Here is a 21,069-nt window from a genome sequence, read left to right on the forward strand (position 1 = left end):
ATACTGCTCTGTAGTACATACAGCTTGAGGTAAGAGATAGTGATTCCTCCAAAGTCCTTTTATATAGTTCAGTATGATTTTGGCTATCCCGGTTTTTTTGGTTCTCCATGTGAAGTTGAAAATTGTACTTTCAAGGTCTATACAAAATTGTATTGAAATTTTGGTGGGGCTTACCCTGACTCTTTAGGTTGCTTTTGGTAAATAGCCACTTTGACTACGTTAGTCCTACCTGTCCATGAGCATGGGAGATCTTTCCAGCTTTCATCTTAAACTTGCATGATTAGAATTACACCAAGATATTTTATATTATTTGCTGCTATTGGGAAGGGTGTGATTTCCCTAGTTTCTTTCTTGGCCAGTTTATCATTTGTATAAAGGAGGGCTACTGATTTCTTTGAGTTAATTTTGTATCCTGCCACATGGGTGAAATTTGTGATGCCTTGTCTGCCCTTAGTGGGAGAGGCTGTGCGTAGCCTCCCAGAGACTTGATGTGCCAGAGTGGGTGGATATCCAGGTGGGCCCCCAGGTTGACAAAACCGTCACCAACAATAAAATAGGACAAATCCTATAGAGATACCTCCCCACCCCCAGAAAAGACAGTCTCATGTCATAGAGGCCAGCCTTGAACTCACAAAATCAATGAGGATTACTTGTTCTGCCTTTATCATCTGACTCCTGGGTCACAGATGTGCACCACTGTGCCTGATGTATTTTGTTGGGACATATTTATGATATGTATTATGGGAGAGTAGAATATATTATATGAATAGAGAATAGGAGACTCTAGTATTATGAATAGAGAATATTATAGGAAAATAGAATATAGATTTACTTTATTTTTTATATATATAAATTAGGTGGTAGAATATAATTATGGTCTTCTCTGCGTGGCTTTTTTTTTTTGAAAATGTTTTACTCCAATTATAATATGATGCTTTTTTCATTGTCAGACATTGAATTTTGTGCTCTTTTGCTGGACTGCACCCCAGTGCCTTGTGTATTGTGGTCTGCTCACCCCTCTTGCATCACAGCCTTCCCAGCTCTGTGAGCATCAGAGATAGTTTAGTCCACTTACTAGTTCTATCCTTGGCTTTGGGATGTCCAAATGCAACTGAAGCTGGAAGGAGCTCCCTATAGATTTCAGGGTGCTGCAGATTGTAGGTCTCTGTATGTTCCTGTACTTCTCAGTTCTCCAAGGGCAGACCCCAGGTTCCTTTTTATATCAGTGATTGCAACTCATTTCTGAAAAGTGCTGCTTGATGCAACTTCCTGATGTCCTGTTCTGTACTAGTCACACGGCTGATGGAGCATTACTCCTAGTTGGCAGATATTATCTGCTGCGGTGGTGATGGTGGTGGTGGGTTTTTTGTTGTTTTGTTTTTTGGTTTGGTTTGTACTTTACTCAGTATAATGACGGTTCTTTGCTGGGCTCCAAGTGCACACCTTTAGTACATGTTAGAAAGACGCAGGATGAGTTCAGGGCTGGCCTGCTCTACCTAGTAAATTCCGTGCCAGACAGTTCCGTAGTAAGACTTGTCAAAAATACCAAATACATAGGTTACCCTGAAAAACCAAGCAGCTGATTATTTGAGGACTTCATCATCAAGTGATCTTGTGAATTACGTGGTCATATTGTACAATACTTCAGTTCTGCAGGCTTTCTTATGTAAGTTTAAAACATGTTAGCTTTAGGAAACACGGCTCTGTATTTTCTCTAGAATACCCTTTCCCTCCTCTAATGGAGAAAATACATAAGTTAGGCAACAGGATGACTTCTTATATAAAGAAATACTTAGAAGCAAGGTCCCCACCCCCACCCCCCGCTAGAAGCAAGTTTTAATGGCTGTTTTGTACAGGGTTTATTAACATTGCTGTTAACATCTTACAGAATTTTAAAGTTCTGTTTTAGTGAATGAGTGTACTTGGTAATGAGGATTCTCTTCTTAACAGCGCATATTGCAGTCTTATTAAACTCTAAGCAGAAATGATTAGAATTAGAAATGATTAGCTTTTTAACAAAATAAGTTAGCCTGATGTGTTGGCACAAGCTTTTGATTCAGACATTCAAAGTCAACCTTGCCTATACTGGGAGTGTAAGCCAGCCCGAGCTTTGAAACAGTGTCTCAAAAAAGAAATAAACAAACCAAACAGCTCATCCAGCCAGACAAGCCGTGCATTGCCAGTCTCTGAAATGTGGGATTTTCTGTGTAGTGTGTTTATGGTGCTACAAATACTTGATATGTTTTCTTGCCAGTTAAAAAGTAAGTATAGTTTATAATTCTGAACATAAATTTATGTTTAGAATTTATAGCTCATTTGCCTGTTTTGTCCGATAAAATAGTTGCTTAATATTCTAAAGATATTTAGGTATATCTCATAACTAATTGATTCTTTCTTCCTTCCCCAGGGAAATGAGGCGAGTTACCCTTTGGAAATGTGCTCACACTGTAAGTTGAATATAATGAGAGCAAGCATGTGTTTTGCTTATGAATCTGGGGGGAGGGGCAGGCACACATCTCTATGATGAGTACTTGATTTTTTATCAAATGTGGCCTACATTTAAAATGGAGAAGGCATGGAACACACACTCTTGAAGTTACTGAAGTAGGAAATATTTAAAAAGTAGATTTTATTATTAATATATACACAACATTAAAGGTTAAACCCCTAAATCTCTGTGAACTAAGAGGGCTCTTTTCAAAGTGAATTTGTAATCATGTTTTTTGTTTGTTCTGTTTTGTTTTGTTTTTTTTTTTTCTATTTGTTGATCCATGGATCTGGGCTTCTTTGTTTTGTAATGTTAATAACTGTACCCAGAATTCCCCAGATCATTGGGGAAATGGAATTGCAAAAACATGAAAGCCGAGTTTCGTGGGCTAGAACTTGTCACATAACTGGGTCAGCTGCCACCTGAACTAGGGAGAAGAGAAACAGATGTGTGAAAATTGTATTTTGACATTTGAGACTTTTGGATTTTGATGGAATGGGTCAGGGTGACTCTGAAGACCAGCAGATTTCTAGAGTGAAAGTCAGTTGTCAAAGACTTCAGCTACTGTAAATGTTTCTATATAAGCTTGGGGATGGCTTTTTAACTACATTTTACTTATCCCTACATACAGATGTGGGGGGCAGGGCTCACACGTTTGCCACAGTGTCAGTGTAAGTAGAGATGAGTAGGACATTTGTGGGGATTGGTATTTTTCTTTGTACCATACAGGTCCATAGGATCCAATTGAGGTAGTTTATTAGGTGTGGTGGCAAGCATCTTTACTGGTGTGTCTTGTTTGTTATTATTTTGTTTTGTGGTTTTTTTGTTTGTTTGTTTGTTTGTTTGTTTGCCAGCCCCTTATTTGTCTGTCTGTTTATGAGACCTGTTCTTATAGTGTAGCCTTTGCTAGCCTGTAACTTTTAATGTGGAGCTGGTCTTGAACTCACAGAGATCTGCTCTCCTTTGCTTCTTTGCTTCTAAAGTGCTGGGATTAAAAGCATCCATTAGTCAGTGTCCTGTTGCTGTGAAGAGACACCATGACCATCACGACTCTTAGAAAAGATAGCATTTAATTGGGGCCGACTTACAGTTTCAGAGGTTTAGTTCATTATCATGGCAGAGTATCAAGGCATGCCAGGACATGTTGCTGGATGTGTAGCTGAGTGTTCTACATCCCCAGGCAGCAGAGAGCCTCTGGGCCTGGCTTGGGTTTTACCCCCAGTAACACACTTCCTCTAAAAAGCCATGCCTACTAATTCTTTCAAAAATGCCACTCCCTGGTGGCCAACCATTTCATCTAAGTGACTATGGGGGCCATTCTTATTCATACCACCACATCATGACTGGCTCTTATTATTGTGTGTTTATATATGGCATGCCTGTGTGGACACATGTGCCATAGCATGTGCATGGAAGTTAAAAGACAACCATGGAGTCTGTTCATGTTCGTTCGTTCTCTCTCTCTCTCTCTCTCTCTCTCTCTCTCTCTCTCTCTCTCTCCCTCTCTCTCTCTCTCTCTTTCTCTCTCGATAGGCTTTCTCTGTGTAGCCCTGGCTGTCCTGGAACTCATTCTGTAGACCAGGCTGGCCTCGAACTCAGAAATCCGCCTGCCTCTGCCTCCCGAGTGCTGGGATTAAAGGTGTGTGCCACCACTGCCGGAGAGTCTGTTCTTTCTTATCTCTGTGTGAGGTCCAGGGATTGCATTCAGGTCGTCTCAAGTCCCTTTACCCTCTTGAGGCATTTTTGCCAGTCCAGGTCTTAACTTTATATGTATATTAGATGGAAGCTTAATATTTGAAAGGCTGGATGTTAATTTAGGATTAGAGTTGTTTGTGTGGTTGCAAAGTTCTAGAGCCAGAAGCTTAACATTCACTTTGTAGCTTCCTGATTTTAGAATAGGCCCTTTCATAGTGTGGCTTGTAAATGTTCTTACAAGTTTAATGCAGTCTGCCTTCCCTCCCTCTACTCTTCTCTCTTTCTCTCCCCTCCCCCCTCCTTCCCTTGGTAGCATACGAGGATTGCCATGAGTTGGAGGTCATACTAGAATATGTAATGAAACTGTGTCTCAAAAGACTATGGTCTGTCAGCTAACACATTTGATTTAGTTGTCTGTAGTAGAACCCTAGAGAGCACAGTAGATTTGGGGAACATGTATAATACAGAGTTAATCGTCAGCCTCTGGTCTTCCTGCCTTGACATTCTGAGTACTGGAATCGCAGGCATCTGTCAGTATCTAGTTCATGAGTTATTGATGATGTCTGGTTTTTATCCATTTGACTATTACTTGATAATTTTGAAGTATCTAAGAATTTTAATCTAGAAATACCAAAAGCCCGTGTGAATACTTGTAAATTTACGATTCAAAACTAAAATCTGGCCATTTTATTTTTGTTAATTTCATTTGTGCCTAGGTCTCTGTGTGCAAGTGTTAGACCAGAAGAGGCTGGTCCCCTGAATCTGGAGTTAGATGCAGTTGTTAGCTACCTGGGTGTGGGTACTAGAATCTGGCTAGGTACTCTGCAAGAGCAGGGAGTGCGCTGAGCCATCTCTTAGGCCCTAAAGAGTCTTAAAACTACCAAGGCTTCATGTTTAAGAAAATAGACTGCTGAAATGTTCATGACTATCCATGTTATAATATACCACTTTAGTCTTTCACATGTTGGTAGTAACTTTCTTTTCTTCTGTACATTTGATAGTTGATCTGTTTGGTGCAGAATATTAAACTGCTGGTCTATAAGGAATTTGTTTTTATTGATGTATATTATACTCTTTGTGTGTAGATAGTGACAGATTTGCAGACATCTATTTCATTCCAGCGTATAAGGTGCTGTATTCATATCCCCCCATTATTTTCTCCTCTCCCACGGTCTATCTTGCTTGTACTTTCCTGTCATACATAAATTCAAAACTGAGAGGAAACATGGCACTTTTCTTGTTCTCAGTTTCAGTTATTTTGCTTACTATTGTAATTTCATTCTTTCATAAGAGTCCTATGGGGCTATGCTTGGGTGGCATAGCTGGGTCACATTGATATCCACAGTGGCTTTACTAATAGACATTCCCATGAGCAGTGTAGAAAAGCCCCACCCCCACCCCAAGTTGTTGCCAGCATTTGATTTGTTTTTATGACAGTCATTCTGACTGGTGTGAGTCGGGAGTTCCCTCATGGTTAAGGGTGCTGAATAGTTTTTTCTTGTTTGTGTGTGTGTTTGTGTGTGTGAGTTTCACTTCATCTTTTGAAACGTGTTTTCATCTCATTTACCTACTTATTATTTGTTCAATATTTGTATTTGGCATTTTGTTTTTTGAGTTCTTCATCTTAGATATTTATTTTCTATCAGATAAATATATCTATAGCTATTTATCTATAGATCTGAATCTAGCAAAGCTTTTTATCTATGTTTGCTGTTCAGAGTGTTTGAAATAATTTTTTGTTTGTTTTGAGATAGGTTTCTCTGTATAGCCTTGGCTGTCCTGGAACTCACTTGATAAGGCTTCAACAAAGAGATTCTGTCTGTCTCTGCCTCCCGAGTGCTGAGATTGAAGGCTTGTAGTACCATCACCACCTGGCCTTGAAATAGTTCTTTAGTTCCAGTTTTTCTTCTGGTAATCATGTTTCATAACTATAACCTCAAACAGAATGGACAGTTTTAGGAAAATTCATATTTATTGTATAAATTGTAACCCATTTTTGGTTAATAATTTGAGATATCTTACTGTTCTAGTATCACAGCAGATTCCACTTTGGAAAAGTAAATGCTTAGTTAGCTACAGAATAAATCAAATTGAACAATAGCAATAGCATTTTGAATTCCTCCCCACCAAACTCATCCAGATATCATTAGTGACTAGAGCAGAGACAATACGCCAGACTTGGAGCATTTGTAGATTTTGTAGACAGAGACAAGTCTTGTTGGTTTTCTATTTGTTTACTTATTTCATGTGTGGGTGTGTCTGCACACCCCAGCCAGTGTCTCTGTCTACCCACATGTCAGAGGGTCGGGTCAGGCAATCATTGTTCCCCTTCCTTGTGTGTCCCAGGGAGAGAACTCAGGCTTTTGTCTTTACCTGCCAAGCCATCTTTATTTCACAGTCAGAAGGATTCCAAAAGGACTTAGTGACTTTATATTTTATTGGCAAAATACAGGTTTTGTGTTTTTCTAAATTTTCTAGGCCTGACTTAACTGTTAGATATCATGAAGATTCATTTAATCAAGAAAGTGCTTTAAAAAAAAAAAAGATGCGGTTTCTTAGGTTGTAAATTTCTTATTTGAAATAGTTTTCTGTATGTCTTATTTTTGAACATGCAGCCTTTTCTTTGCTATGTATGCCTTTATTGTATTTAGTAAATTCCAGGATCCAGTACCCCCAGAAATATCTCTTGGTGTAGCACTGGGACACTTTTGATAAATTTACCAGGAGCTGTTGCCCTTGGAGACATGGTTGTTTTGGTCTGCTTGGGATAAAAAGCCAGCCAGGCTTTGGGTATTCCTCACAAGACGGGGTGACAGTTATGGGGAAGTCTGAGCATGCCTGAGGCTTCCCCGCTGGAATTTTGAGTCCCTCTGCTTTCTCCTATGAGAGGTTATGTAGGCGAGGGGTTGATGTGCAGTCAGGTTTACAAGAGCATTCACAGCTCTTAAGCACGGGTAGTGCGTGCTTCAGCTGGGACAGACTGACTGCTGCATCTCAGCATCCGTTGTAGCTTAACATTTCTAATATCAGCACAGTATGTATTGACTTGGGAAGATCTATTGATAATTTTTTTTTTTTAACATAGCAAATTTTTTTTCGAAGCCATGGTGGTTTGGGATCTAAAGTAGAAATATTCCCTCAAAGAGAGTTCTTCTTAGAAGACTTATGTGCCTGATTAAAATTCCTTACAAGTTCCATACAGTGTCTTATATCCTCATTACCCCTCCAACTCCTTCCATGTTCCCTAACACATCTTAACTCCTGACTTCACATCTTCCTTTTAAAATGAATATTTTTAATCTACCAGGTCCATTTGTAACACCCATATGTATGTAGGTGTTAGTTCATAACAGGGCCATGGAGAACCTACCAGTACCGGCCAGCAACAGCTTCAGCTAAGGGTGGGGCCTCACAAGTTGTCTCCCCCACCCCCACCATGCTGCAACTTTTAACTGGTTTGATCTTGAAGTTGGAATTTTTTTTCCAAAATCCAAATTATGTTGAATAGTCAGAGAATCCTTTTGAGAGTGGAGAGAACTTTGAATTGTGAACATTTATTTGGCTAATGTAAAAGGAGGTCATGCCTACCAGCCATTACAAAGCATGGTAACAAGGACAGCCTCCTGTATTCCCTTGAAAGCCACGATCAGGTCTGTTCCTGTCGTTAAGTAAGCACACTGTTTTAAAAGATTTACATATAAATTAATCATAAAGGAATCAGAGTAGAAAAGCAATCCGGAAGGTTTGGGGCTTTTAACACAGGGAGGTGGCACATATTGTAGGTGAGAAATAGGACTGTACAAATTTTCCCTCCTTGTATGTTTGCTCGTGTGTGTACAAACCCAAGGAAAAATGCATGAATCAGTTCTTAACCATGTAGGTTCTAGGGATGAAACTTATGGCTTGGCTGCAAACACCCCCACCACTGAGCCAGCTTGCCAGCCCAAACCTGTGGTTATTTAACACAGAAAGTGGGTGGGAGCACCCGGTAGGGATCTTGTCAGAGAAGTCGGGGAACTCCTTGCTGTGGTGTCTTTTCTAATTGATGACATCACCTGCTTCAGGCTCTCTTAGATTTTTGTCTCTCAGGAATTCCCATAGAAAGACTAATAACTAAGTACTTATAATAGCATATGGTTTCTCCATTTATGTCCAGCTTCATAGGATGCCCATTACATATTATTTTAATTTTATGTAACCTTGGCTAGCCTGAAATGCACTATCTGGACCAGGCTGGCCTCAGACTCACAGTACCTGGTACCTGTTAATTATTTTATGAGGACAGAACTGTAGCTTTACACTTAGAAAAGATAATGAAAGTATTAGGCTTAAAGCTCCAGTTAGTTTTGAAAATTGATCTCATACTGAGCTATTCATTCATTTAGCCACTAATGAAGAGATTAAAGATCATAGGCACAATGAAAATTCTATGTAATGAGGACAAATTTTGCAAATAATTTAAGTATTTGTTCAATAAAATTATTCTGTGGTTACTATGAAATTAGCAGGAATACACTAAGTAGGAGTAATTATTTCTAATGGGATTTTCTTCCTTTAAGGCAGTGGTTTTCAGTTTGCAACAATCCAAGAGAAGGTTTCAAGGGGGAAACAACATTTTAAGACACATTGTTTGCTGTGGGAATGCAGCTTAAAATCTACTGATGGAGTTCAGTAGAACACTGAGTACAGAGGTAGAGCTGCAAACATAGAAGAGTTCTTTTGAACTGAAATAGACAGGAATAAAACATAAGGGTAAAGTGTGTTGCAAAGAGATTTGTGAAAACTAGAACTGAAAGATACCTGTGATAGTTTAGTGAGCTCTTAAACATTCCCAGTGCTGATGTAAAACACCTGGTTTATGCATTCAATCACAGCATTTTGGAGGCAGAGACGGGTAGATCTCTTGAGTTCAAGGCCAGCTCAGGGTATGTACTGAGAACTTGTCTGAAAAAATAAAGAAGACAGTGACCCTTTATTCGTGCTGGAGGGACGGCTGAGCAGTTAAGAGCGAGTACTGTTGTTGAGGAAGACTGGAGTTGATTGATGCCCAGCATCTAAACCAGGCAGGTCACAATTGCCTTTAATTCCAGCTCTGGGGGCTCTAACCCCTCACCTCTGACCTCCTAACCTCTGACCTCCTGGGGCATTTAACACAAATGAACACTTACTTGGAGAAATGGAAAGGAGAGAGAGGGAAGACAAGTTGTTACCAGTTTTTAAGTTTAAACCTTGGTCTTAAAGTTGTTAAATACACCAGAAGAAGGGCAGCAGTAATGGACTCCATAAGACACAGTGTGTCAAGGGAAAGGAGACCATGGCAAACAGGACAGTGGTGATCTCAATATGTTGGAGTTTAAGTGAAAGAGAGCTTCCCTTTAAAGCCTTCAGAGGAACTTGATAGAGTGAGGGAGAGTGGAAAGGAAGGAGTGGGGGGACAAGGGGACAGAGGACAAACCTAAGATGCAGAGGGGGGTGTCTCTGAATAATCTGGACAAGCCTGGAGGAGCCAGGGCCTGCTTAGGACCACATATGGGGTTGCTGCTCCCAGGAGAGAGGGAGGGAGGGGGGGGCCTGCTCTCAGGCTGTGCCATTTGCCCTTCTACAAATGACTACTGTGTTTCACAAAAGTGAAATCAAGATCGCCCATTTATTATGTATTATTCTGCCAAACCAAACCTTTGTGTTCTGTCTTAAATAAGCCTTATTGCTGCATACATAAGTGCCTCTTTTGCGTTTCTTTCTTTAGGCCCTAGTTGAATTGGCAATCAGCTTTCAAGCCTGTACTTCAATTAGGATGGGGTTGAACAACCAGTTTCTTAGAAGGAGTAGAAGTAGGTGAGGAAAAAGAAAACAAGGCTGGGTAGACTGAGGCAAAGCCGTATTGTATTCACACGTACACACACACACACACACACACACACACCAAGTCACTTGTAGGCTAACAGCTACACCAGTAGATAAATGCAATTATGTGAAATCAACAGTGTTAGGAGAGTAAATTATCAGGAAACTAAAAACACAGGACACAAGTCAGAACAAGGTAATAATATCACAACCTAAGTACTGTCTAGTGCAAGCCAGAGATCAGAAGGTGAAGTGTGTGTGCACTTGGGCTAGTATTTGTCTTGATTCAGGGGCTAATGAGTAGAGAGGGAAATCCCTTTGCAGATGGACATTTCTTGTTTCTAACAAAACCCGAGATCCCTGAAGTTCTTTCACAGACCAAGGGTCTAGATCCGATGGAGGACGTTTCCAGCAGGGTTTCTGTTCATTGAATAGCGGTGGTATCAGATCCCATCTCCCCGGAAGCTCCCACAAAGACGATCTAATGCTGTCTGTCTGTGAGATTTTTCTTTTCCTCGGGGTTTCTAGAGAAGAAGGGAGGAGAGATTGAGGAGGGGAAGCCAGAGAACCGACAGCAGAGCTGGAGTCCTCAGAACTCACTCAGTCCAGCTCCAGGAGTGGCTCTAAGAGTCACTTCCTGCTCCTCAGTGTTTCTTTTCTTTTCAAGTTCGAAACTTGGCTAACAACACGAATTGCTTTTAAATTCCTAATGTATTTCTTAGGTTGCTTTTAACGTCCTATTAGACTGGCTGTTTCCATTTTCCGATTGCCTACGGTTGAAACTTGTAGTATATAAAAACGTGAATGAGTAAACCATACAGGGATATTAACTATTCCCCGTTTCCCTAAATGCTTGCTGCTTTCCAGGTAGAATGATACTTTAAAATATAAAATCAGCTACTAATTAGCTTTTCCCCAGCAAATGCTTCCTATCCTCGAGTTCTGGTTCCCATTTTAGTCTTTTCCCCACCTTGTTTCCTGAAAATTGTGGCCTTTTATGTAGCTGATGGGATTTGTTTGGATTGGATTTCTGTGCTGCTATAGTAGTTTCCTTGCTTCCACCCTGGGATATTTTGATCCTCTATGCTGTATTGAAAGTTTTATCTCACAATTTTGGGATATCATGAGATAATCATAAGATAGCCTGTAAGTGTGTCTTCCTGGGGCACACATGAACTTTTTTACAATTTAGGAGGGAAATATATTGCCTTAAGGCTTCTCTCTGAGACCATTCAATGAGTATCATGTTCAAAGAAAAACCAAAAAACCTGTTTAGAACAACACAGGGGAGTGTTAACCATAGAGAAAGCCCGAGCCACAGGGAGAACTCCTCACTTACCTTCCAAAGCAGAGAGACCGCTGGTTGCATGGCAGTGCTAACTAGTGAGTGATTTCCTGAAAGTAGATAATCCTTTGAGTCTGAAGTTGGGTTGCAAAAACACTCATGTAGGTAGGGCTGGTTGGTGGTGATGCATAATTTTAGTCCCAGCACTTGGGAGGCAGAGGCAGGTGGCTATGAGTTTGGAAACAACCTGGTCTACAAAGTAAGTTCTAGAATATCCAGGAATACATAGAGAAACCCTGTTTTTTGTCTTTTGGGGGTTTTGCAGTTATTGATGTTTTTTTGGGGGGGGGTGAATGAGACAGAAACAAGCCCTTTACACCTTCCTCCCTCCCCCCACCTCTATGTATGTATGTAAATCATCGCTCTGACTCCAAAGGGAATATAGTTTATTCTCTATACAAACACAACTGACTGTAGTTCAGTAACCAAGAATTAGGTTATACCAAGTAACACATTGACTATTCTTTTCTTCATAGCTGCAAAGGAAATAAAGTTAGAAAATTAATGTATTTTACCAAATATATTGATGAGGATCTGTGGTAGATGGGTTACAGTAAAATAGGGAAACCATTGCTATAGGTCTTAGGTGCTGTCTGTTGACATCTCTAGCTTTTGGGTTTCTGGAAGCCAGTGGTCTACTGAGTTAATATGCTGCAAGTCTGATGGTCAGTAGGGTGTTAGGTCAGGGACAGAGATAGATGTTAAGTGGTTTTTAAGGAAACTTAAGGTCTAAGATAGTTTAGACTATATCTGGAATATACTAAAAGTATATAATCATGAAGTTTTAATCAGTTGCTTTTAAGAAATCTTTAGCATAAGTGTGGCATTTGTTTAGGTCGCTTCAGTTCACCATAATTTATATTTAATAGATAAGCTATTTAAAAAGAAATCTGCACTCAGGAGGCAGAGCCAAACAGATCTCTGAGCTCAAGGCTATATAGTGAAACCTTGTCTCAGAAGAACAACATCTTTCTGTTTTGAAAGAAAATTTAATGTCTTCATAGCTATTCTTTTAAAAGGTGGCAGAATTACATCCCCACAGTTTGTTTTTTTTTAATTAATATGTTTAATTAATTTAATGTGTTTTTAAAGGCGGAATAGAATCTTTGAAAGGTAGTATCAGATAAGCAAATACATGCTTCAGTACTTATGCAAAGTAGCGACCTGTGGCTGTACTAAGTACTGAAGGGTAGTGAAAGGATCCAGGTTTGAAGTCCTGTTTAATGTGTTACTTTGCAGCGTGCTTCCTCCTCTGAGGCAGTAGGAGGCAGTGCTTAGATGCCTGCTTCCTTGTAGCTGGTGGTCACACTCCCTTGCTCAGTGCCTTAAGAGAACTACATTTCCTGTTTAGCTTTTCAAGTTTGTGTTCTCTGATCTTCAAAAGTTCTTTTTCTCTTTTGTCCTCCTCCCCTAGGCACTGTTCATGGTTTTGCTTTCCAAGCTGGCTTTAAATATTCTAGGTAATTAGGGCAGGTGCCATGCTTTTGAAATGAGTTTTCCGACTTCCCTTAGATAAGTAGTGTATACATCAACACACACTCTGTTAATACTCTGAAGAATGCTAGACAATGCAGTCCGCTGTAGTTCCCAGCTGCCATTGTGAACGGCCTGTTCTGCAGTGTGCTCTGCTGCAGGGGCGTTGGGCATAGTTTACCAGATTACATGATGTGTTCTGCTATCACAAAGCAAGCTTGGAGAGTTAGGTGATTTGACTCAGCTATCGACATATCTATGTTCTGAGCATTTTTTAAAGATACACGAGGCTAATCTGTGGCGACGGCTAGATTTGTTGTGCTGTGTACATTCCCATGGGGTTGATGGGGTTTTGCCCTAGAGCATCGGATTGAAAATTAAAGTTTTGCTGCTTTCTTCCTTTGCTTTTTAGTTGATGCTGATGAAATTAAAAGGCTAGGAAAGAGATTCAAGAAGCTTGATTTGGACAATTCTGGTTCTTTGAGCGTGGAAGAGTTCATGTCTCTGCCTGAGTTACAGCAGAACCCTTTAGTACAGCGGGTAATAGATATATTCGACACAGACGGCAACGGAGAAGTGGACTTCAAAGGTAACGGCCATCTTGTTTGTAAAGTTGGGCTTGCAGTACTTCATCATCAAAATGAAACTAGAATTTTTTTTAAATGTCTCTGTTTTTGGTGATCTTATAAAAAGATTATGCTATAACTTGAGAATCTGTGTTACCTAGATTTTAATTACTCTTTACTTTTGCTTGGTAAATGATCAGGGTATCTATTATCATGTAATCTACCAACAAAAAAAGAACATTGACTGTTTTCTTTTTTTAAAAAATTACTTCTTACTCAAGGACAGCGTAACAATATTAAAAGCTGCACTTTTCTTGTTTCTTTACATTCTTCTTAAAGACTGAGAACTGGTCAGTTTTGGTAGCCCATGCCTGCTTTATTTTAGCCAGACACCAAGGAATTATTTTGTGCAAGTATTGATTAATTTATATATCATTTTACATTTACTCTTAGACTGCTAAATAATGTGTAACTAGTGTTTTCAATGTTCTTGTTTTTGTTTATGAATTACTCTTTGCCAGATAGTAAAGAAATTAATTTTCAAGAACTTTGCAGCAGTCTGTTTACATGATTTGGAAATATGGAACGGAAACAGTATGATTTTTGTTTTAGTAAAATAATGTACAGTCTGTCTTATCATAGTTCAAAGAAATTGGTTAAATAAATATCTTTAAAGAATGTATTTGAGTGCTAATGACTTACAGATTTTTAACACATAATTCAAATTGTTTAATCTTGACAACTCAAATAAAATGAAAAGTTCAAATAAATAAAATGAAATCTTGTGTATGGAGCTTTAAGAATTGACAATATTGGGGGCTAGAGAGATGGCTCAGTGGTTAAGAGCACTCTTCAAGAGGTTCTGAGTTCAATTCCCAGCAAACACATTGTGGCTCACAACCATCTGTAATGGGATCCGATGTCCTCTTCTGGTGTCTGAAGACAGCTACAGAGTGCTCATATACATAAATACATTTTAAAAGTTGACATTATTGATTTTTCAGTACTACTTTTAATATTTTGTATAAGAAATAGCCTTTTGAATGTTGCTTTTCTTTATAAAAGTTACAAGTTGTGATTTGTAAACACTTTCTACTTTTATTTAGAATTCATTGAAGGAGTGTCTCAGTTCAGTGTCAAAGGCGATAAGGAACAGAAGTTGAGGTGTAAGTATTATGCTTCTTAAACTGCTGTTCCACCATGTATTTTAGACTTCCAAAACCACTTCAAGACCTTTTAGTCATAATAGAAGTCATTTATGATGTTTGCAGCTAGTATATTTGAATAATGTCATCTTTAGTGGTATAGTGGGAAAGTGGATGTTTCAGGGACCAGCCATATATATAGCACATGCTGGAGGCTATACTGGTTATTTGGCCTAGGTAGTCTTCATTCTATAGCTCAACCTTGTAATCAGTTGTTAAGGCAAAATATGCATGTAGTGTCTGTATTTTAGAAAGTGCCATCTTCAGAGTTAGATAGCACTGTTTTCATTTGAAGTATTTGTTGTTTGCCTTTTAATTGCAATGACTCCCCCCCCCCCCTTTTTTTTTTCTAGTTGCTTTTCGTATCTATGACATGGATAAAGATGGCTATATTTCCAATGGAGAACTCTTCCAGGTGTTGAAGATGATGGTGGGCAACAATCTGAAAGATACACAATTACAGCAGATTGTAGACAAAACCATAATAAATGCAGATAAGGATGGAGATGGAAGAATATCCTTTGAGGAATTCTGTGCTGTAAGTGAATAGGCTGATTCATCTATTAACTCTTACCACTCATGAAGGACAGTTTACTAGACAGTTTTATAAGCATATTTTGCTTTGAAATTTTGTCTAATTGCCCCACATTCAAGTTTTGGAATATGTTAGCTGGGCGTGGTAGTGCATGCCTTTAATCTCAGCACTCGGGAGGCAGAGGCAGGTGAATTTCTGTGTTCGAGGACAGCTATACAGAGAAACCCTGTCTCAAAAAACCAAAAAAAAAAAAAAAAAATTTTGGAATATGCTTTAAGTGTTGATAATTAAAAGCTACTATTCTCAAGAATTAGTTACATAAACAATCTGATAATGTGCTACAGGAATGGTACCAGCAATTGTGGGTGAATGTGAGTATCTGTGTATGTGGAGGCTGGAGGTCATCAGCCTTCTGCCTCATAAGCAGGTAATTATTTTGAACTCTTCTCCCACGGAACCTAAAGCTCACTGTTTCTGCAGTACTAGTTGGCCTGCAAGCCGCATGGACCTCATGACCGCCTCATCAGTGCTGGCTGTCCAGATAGATCCTGCCAAACGCAGCTTTTTTATGTGAACTCTAACTTAGGTCCTCATACTTGCATGGCCAACTTGTTACCAACATAGCTGTCTCCTCACAGCACCAGTAACTTACTTGCTGGTAGCTCCTAGAAATTACAGATGGGACATGCTCTAAGGTCTGTTTAAAGGGATGCCTGTTGCGCTGACGATAAAGTCTTGGAGAACGCTTGCTACCATTGTACCCAGTACTGCAAGTAACAACAACAACAAAAAAAACAAAGCATGTTTGAAAATGCTTTGGTGGTGGGGCTGGAGAGATGGCTCAGTGGTGAAGAGCATTGGCTGCTCTTCTGGAGGAGACGATCTGGGCTCAGTTCCTGGCACCCACATGGCAGCTCTCACCTGTCTATAACTACCGTTCCAGGGCTTCTGACACCCTCACACCTGCAGGCAAAATAACCAGTGAGCATAAAATAAATTACATGTTCAGGAAATGCTTCTGTGAAAAAGAGCCTCATGTTCGTCAGTTTTAGCTGCCAACACCAGAAACTCTGTCATGGGGACAGTAGAAACAGTCTCCTAGAATAGAGGCAGAGAAATCAATTTTTGGGAATTTTGTCAGGCATCAGTAGATAGTTACCTAGGAAGGTCTTCCACTCCAGTTTTAAATTTAAATCTCAAGAACAACAACTGGCAGTGACTCAGTGGGTAAAAGTGCTGGCTGCAGCCTGCTGACCTGACCTCTTGGTTAATTACTTGGTGGGAGAACCAACCCTCTCGAGTTGTCCTTTGACCTTCCTGAGTTGGGGGTTGGGGGGGCTGCACATATACAGAAAGAAACAAATGTTGTACAACAGACCAGTATGATAGTGGTGCAACCCACAGTGGGCTGGCTGGGCCCTTCCACATCAATCATCAGTCAAGAAAATACCCACAGTGTTGCCTACAGGCTGACATTTTCTCAGTTGAGGATGCTCTTCCTTGATGACTCTAGCTTATGTCAAATTGATAAAAACCTAGTCGGCACTGTCTGTGATTGGAATAAAATATCTTGCGTTTAAAACTAAGTTTTCTGCTAGAGTAAAATAACAGAAGTAACTCAAGGGTAGAATTGACTCTGACTTAGAGTTCAGGACTAGAGTCTGCCATGGTAGGGAAGGTAGGGTGGTGTGATCTTGAAGCACCTGTCCCATCTCACCCAGTGAGGAAGTAGACAGAGATGAATGCAGCTGCTGCTCCACTCTTCTTTCCTCTTGTAGTCTAGCATCCAAGGCAGAGAAGGTGCTACTCGCAGAGGGGCAGGGCTCCTCACTTTATTAGTGCCAACAAGATAGTCTATCAGAAGCATGCCCAGAGATTCTCAGGTTAGCAGCACAGCTTCACCCATCCAGCCTGACCCTCAAGAACAGCGTTTTAAAGCCATAGCCTTCTACTCCTGTTCCCATAAGTTCATGACTATGTTATACTATTATGTGTTGAGTGTAACATTACAAATCAGAAGGAAAAGCAGACAAGGGTGAAGTGTAGACCTTTGTGGGGGAGTTGTGCATAGCAGGTTTCTGTAAGAACCAGAGTCCACCCTCTTCGAAGCTGGAGTAGTCTGGCCTGCTTCCTGTTGCTCACAGAACATGGACTGAAAACATCTTGGGGAAGAAAAGTAGTTAATCGTCGAGGGAGAGTGGGTCTTGTTTTAGTTTGGTATCTGCTGTGATAAAACACCAAACAGAAGGTGAATGGGCTTGGAGAAGAACAGGTTTAGAACACTTCAGTCCATCATTAAAGGAAGCCAGGTCAGGAGCCTCCAGTATGGAATATGGATGCAGGAAATGAAACAGAGACCATGGAAAAGCACCGCTTCCTGACTTATTCCCCAAGGTGTTTGCTTTCTTATACAACCAGGACCACCTACTGTGGGATGGGGATGGCACTGCTGTTCAAGCATGAAGCCCAGAGTCCATGGACGGAGGTGTAGTTCCTTAGCTGAGGTTCCTTCTCGGGTGTCTTCAGTTTTATCTGAGGAGCACGGAAGCCAAGGCAGAAGTGAAGCCCAGATCTTGGAGGATCATTGCTCATTAACTTGCTTCCATGCTCCTTTTCAGCTCCTTTTTTAACCCAGCTCAGGCCCATCTGCCAGGGGCTGGCACTGTCTATCTGCAGCACGTAGAGCCCTTCTCTCAGCCACATTCACTCCATCCCTCCGGCTCTGAGACCCTGTCCCAGGAAGTAGTTGGGGAGAGATGGCGGATGACACTTGCTTCAACTTCTGGCCTCCACATCATGTTCTGGTCTTTGTATGCATGAGCATGCACATGCAAGTGTGTATACCTCAAAAAATGCAGATGTGCATGCATTTGCACATCTTTTGTTATATAGGGAGGAAAAGGTATGAAAATTAAGTGGGAGACTCAATTCCCCCCCCCCCCCCCCACCATGCAGCCTGGATTATCTAGAAACATAATATTTTTAATTACACTTTTGGGTAAAGTAGTATCCTGCTTTTCTATTGACTAATAACACACAATGATCAAAAGCTGAGTTGTAATCCATCGTGAAGAGAGATCAGGGCCGGAGCTCAAGGCAGGAACCTGTAGGCAGGGACTGATTCAGAAGCTTGGGAGGACTATTGCTAACTGGTCTGTTGCCCATGGCTTGCTCCCCACCTGCCCAGGGATGGCACCATTCACAGTGGGTTGGGCCCCCCACATCAATCGTTAATCAAAAGTGTTCCACAGGCTGACCCGTGGCCAATCTGATGGAGGCATTTTCTCAGTCAAGGTTCCTCTTCCCAGGTGATTCTAGCCTGAGTCAAGTTGACCCCCTTCCTCCAGCAAAAAAAAAAAAAAAAAAAATAGAGGAACGTGATTTACTTAACAGTTTTGTCTGTTGCAGGTCGTAGGTGGCCTAGATATCCACAAAAAGATGGTGGTGGATGTGTGACTCTTTGAAGAATACCACCCAACACTTTTGCTTTCTTCTCCATCTCTGAAGATCTGCTCAAGACGTCCAGCAATGCTCTCTGTGTATTTAAATGGAAGTATTTTTCTCTGTGAAGCCACATTTTCCAACATGAGCCTCATGAAGCCAACTAAGTGTTATTGAACTCCTACTCTCTCAATAACTCAGTGTAGCACTTTAAAGTTTGAAGGACAGCAGCATGAAAGAGCATATCAGTATGGTGGAGAAAGGGAAGGGGTTGGCTCTTTAATTTATTTTTCTTCATCTTTTATAACAAGAAAGTATCTATATATACATATGTAAATATTTATATATAGATATATGTAGCTTTCTATATATTTAGTAGGTTGGCTTTAATTTAATATACTTGATTCAGAAACAAAATGTTAGAGTACAAAAGTGCCAAGCAGAACATAAACCATCCTTACTTTTATTTCACACGGTTTTATATGTAGATAGAAGATTGTACAATTTGCGCCAGGTATTAGGCCAGCTCTTTTCCTTTCTCTGTGCTTTCTCCTTTGAGAGATTGATAAAGCATTTGTTAATGCCCTATTATTTACCTTACACTTTTGTAACGAGTCTGTAACTTTATTTATATCTCTGACTATCTTTCCAGGGACTGTGTCTTATTGCTGAGCAGCGTTTAATCCATCTCTGTTGGAGGTCTAGTTCAGTGCTGTTGCCAAGAGTGGGTTCTTGTGTCCATAGAACTGCATATGCTATGGCTGCTTCAGGCTGATACTTTTTAAGTAGTCACTGTTATTTTTATTAAGTGTCCCTGAGAAAATGTAATTAGCAGTTGTGATTTTATAAAGGTCAGAAGTTTTCTGAGGCAGTCATGACTTTTTTAAATGTATTATTTAGTGAAGAAAACCCAAAGTAATCATGCAGTGGCTTAAAATATCCTTGTTCCATTATACACAAGGGAAACCATGTGAAATACTTGTCACTGAACTGTAAATCATGGACTCATTTTTCTTCTGCATTTCAAAAGACACAGTTAACCTAAAAAAATGAACTGATACTTCATGAGCACATGTTTATGTAAAATTCCGTCTGTGGTTAAGATGGGGGAGTATCTTGCTAATCTACACGCCACAGGAGAGCAGATTTTGTCCATAGTCACATCTTTAAAATTTCTCTGCCAGATATCGGCAAGATAGCACATGATGGATTTTTGTTTTGCCCGTACAACTAGTGATGGATGATGATTTAATAGATTTGTGTGACATAAAAGTGCGTCATGTCCTACCACTTGACATTATCCCTTCCCTTTTCTGCAAAGGTACTGTTGATCGGAAGAAAGAGATTCTGGCTAGTTTTATATGGCAGTCTTCCCTACACAGTTTTTCTATACCAATTGGTTTTATAATCATGAATGGTAAAGGGTGGGTTGAATCAAGGTGAGAGAATATTAAATTGAGTCTACCTGCCTGCCACCGCTGTCCCTTCAACTGAGTGCTGCACATCATGGGCTCTGTCTGTGAGAGAAACCCCGGTGCTTGGTGTCTCTGCATGACATGGAGTTTTGCATGTAGATCAATTTAAAATGTACCTCTTGTTTACATAATCTGCATAATTTAAAAAGATGATGTTGCCAAACTTTGGAAATGTTAATACTCAAAACGAAAATCTCCACTCCATGTAACTACTTTCTCCCTCTGGATCAGTACATGGCTTGCAATCCCAGCCAGTGGTTTGATCTGTCCCAGTGTCAACCGCCATGTGCTCTGCTTCAAGAGGGAACTAGTCTTTTGTGAATTTTTTTGTACATAATTATTTGTTACAAATATTTTAGCAAATGCTTTCTATATCTCTTGCTTGTGCATATCTTGGCTGGCGTTGTGGAAAAAAATAGTGCAAACTATTTCAAACTATTTCCTTACTGGGGAATGAGGGGTTTTCTTTTTTAGTTTGTGTGAGGGAGGTGGGGAGGGCATGGTTTATGTTGAATGTTTAAATTTTCTTCTGCATGATACATGTCATGTTGTGAAATCTTTAGAGAACTTCATACTGTATGAGTAAGAAAATAAAATATTTGAAACTTGGCTTGAATGTATTGTGTCAGCTTTGATGTGCTACTAGAGTTGATAATCCTGTCCATGCTTTTAGGGCTTTAAAAACTTGGATAAATGTTTTGTTGTTCTGAACCATGAACTACAGACAACTACAGATTCCCCCTGCATCTGCCTCCCCAATGCTAGGATGGTTTAAAAGTGTGTACCACCATGCCCAACCTACTTTTGACACTTTACTACAAAATCCTGTGTGTTCAGCACTGTGTAACAAGGTTGAGATACTCATCCCAGTAAGTGATGTCCCTCACTCAAGCGAGTTTTAGGGCAGTGGGTATGTTTATACCAAGATGGTAAGTATTCAACAGTTTCAAGATCATGTGCATTAAATTGTGTGGCTGCTTTAGAGGATCTGAAGAGAAAATT

The 21,069-nt window shown here is 40.1% G+C and overlaps 1 protein-coding gene across 1 annotated transcript in view; it reads left to right on the forward strand.

The window, feature by feature from the left end:
* Nucleotides 1-20,681, forward strand: part of Ppp3r1 (protein phosphatase 3, regulatory subunit B, alpha isoform (calcineurin B, type I)) — a 41,083-nt gene extending 20,402 nt beyond the window's left edge. Inside the window, exons 2-6 of the mRNA NM_024459.2 lie at nt 2,408-2,447; nt 13,258-13,434; nt 14,518-14,577; nt 14,970-15,154; nt 18,560-20,681. Of these exons, the coding sequence (NP_077779.2) occupies nt 2,408-2,447; nt 13,258-13,434; nt 14,518-14,577; nt 14,970-15,154; nt 18,560-18,607 (510 nt within the window). The 3' untranslated portion in view covers nt 18,608-20,681. The remainder of the gene's footprint in view (nt 1-2,407; nt 2,448-13,257; nt 13,435-14,517; nt 14,578-14,969; nt 15,155-18,559) is intronic.
* The last annotated feature ends 388 nt before the right edge of the window (nt 20,682-21,069 follow it).

Source organism: Mus musculus, chromosome 11 (assembly GCF_000001635.26).
Source record: "Mus musculus strain C57BL/6J chromosome 11, GRCm38.p6 C57BL/6J".
In the NCBI taxonomy this organism is placed as follows: Eukaryota; Metazoa; Chordata; class Mammalia; order Rodentia; family Muridae; genus Mus; species Mus musculus.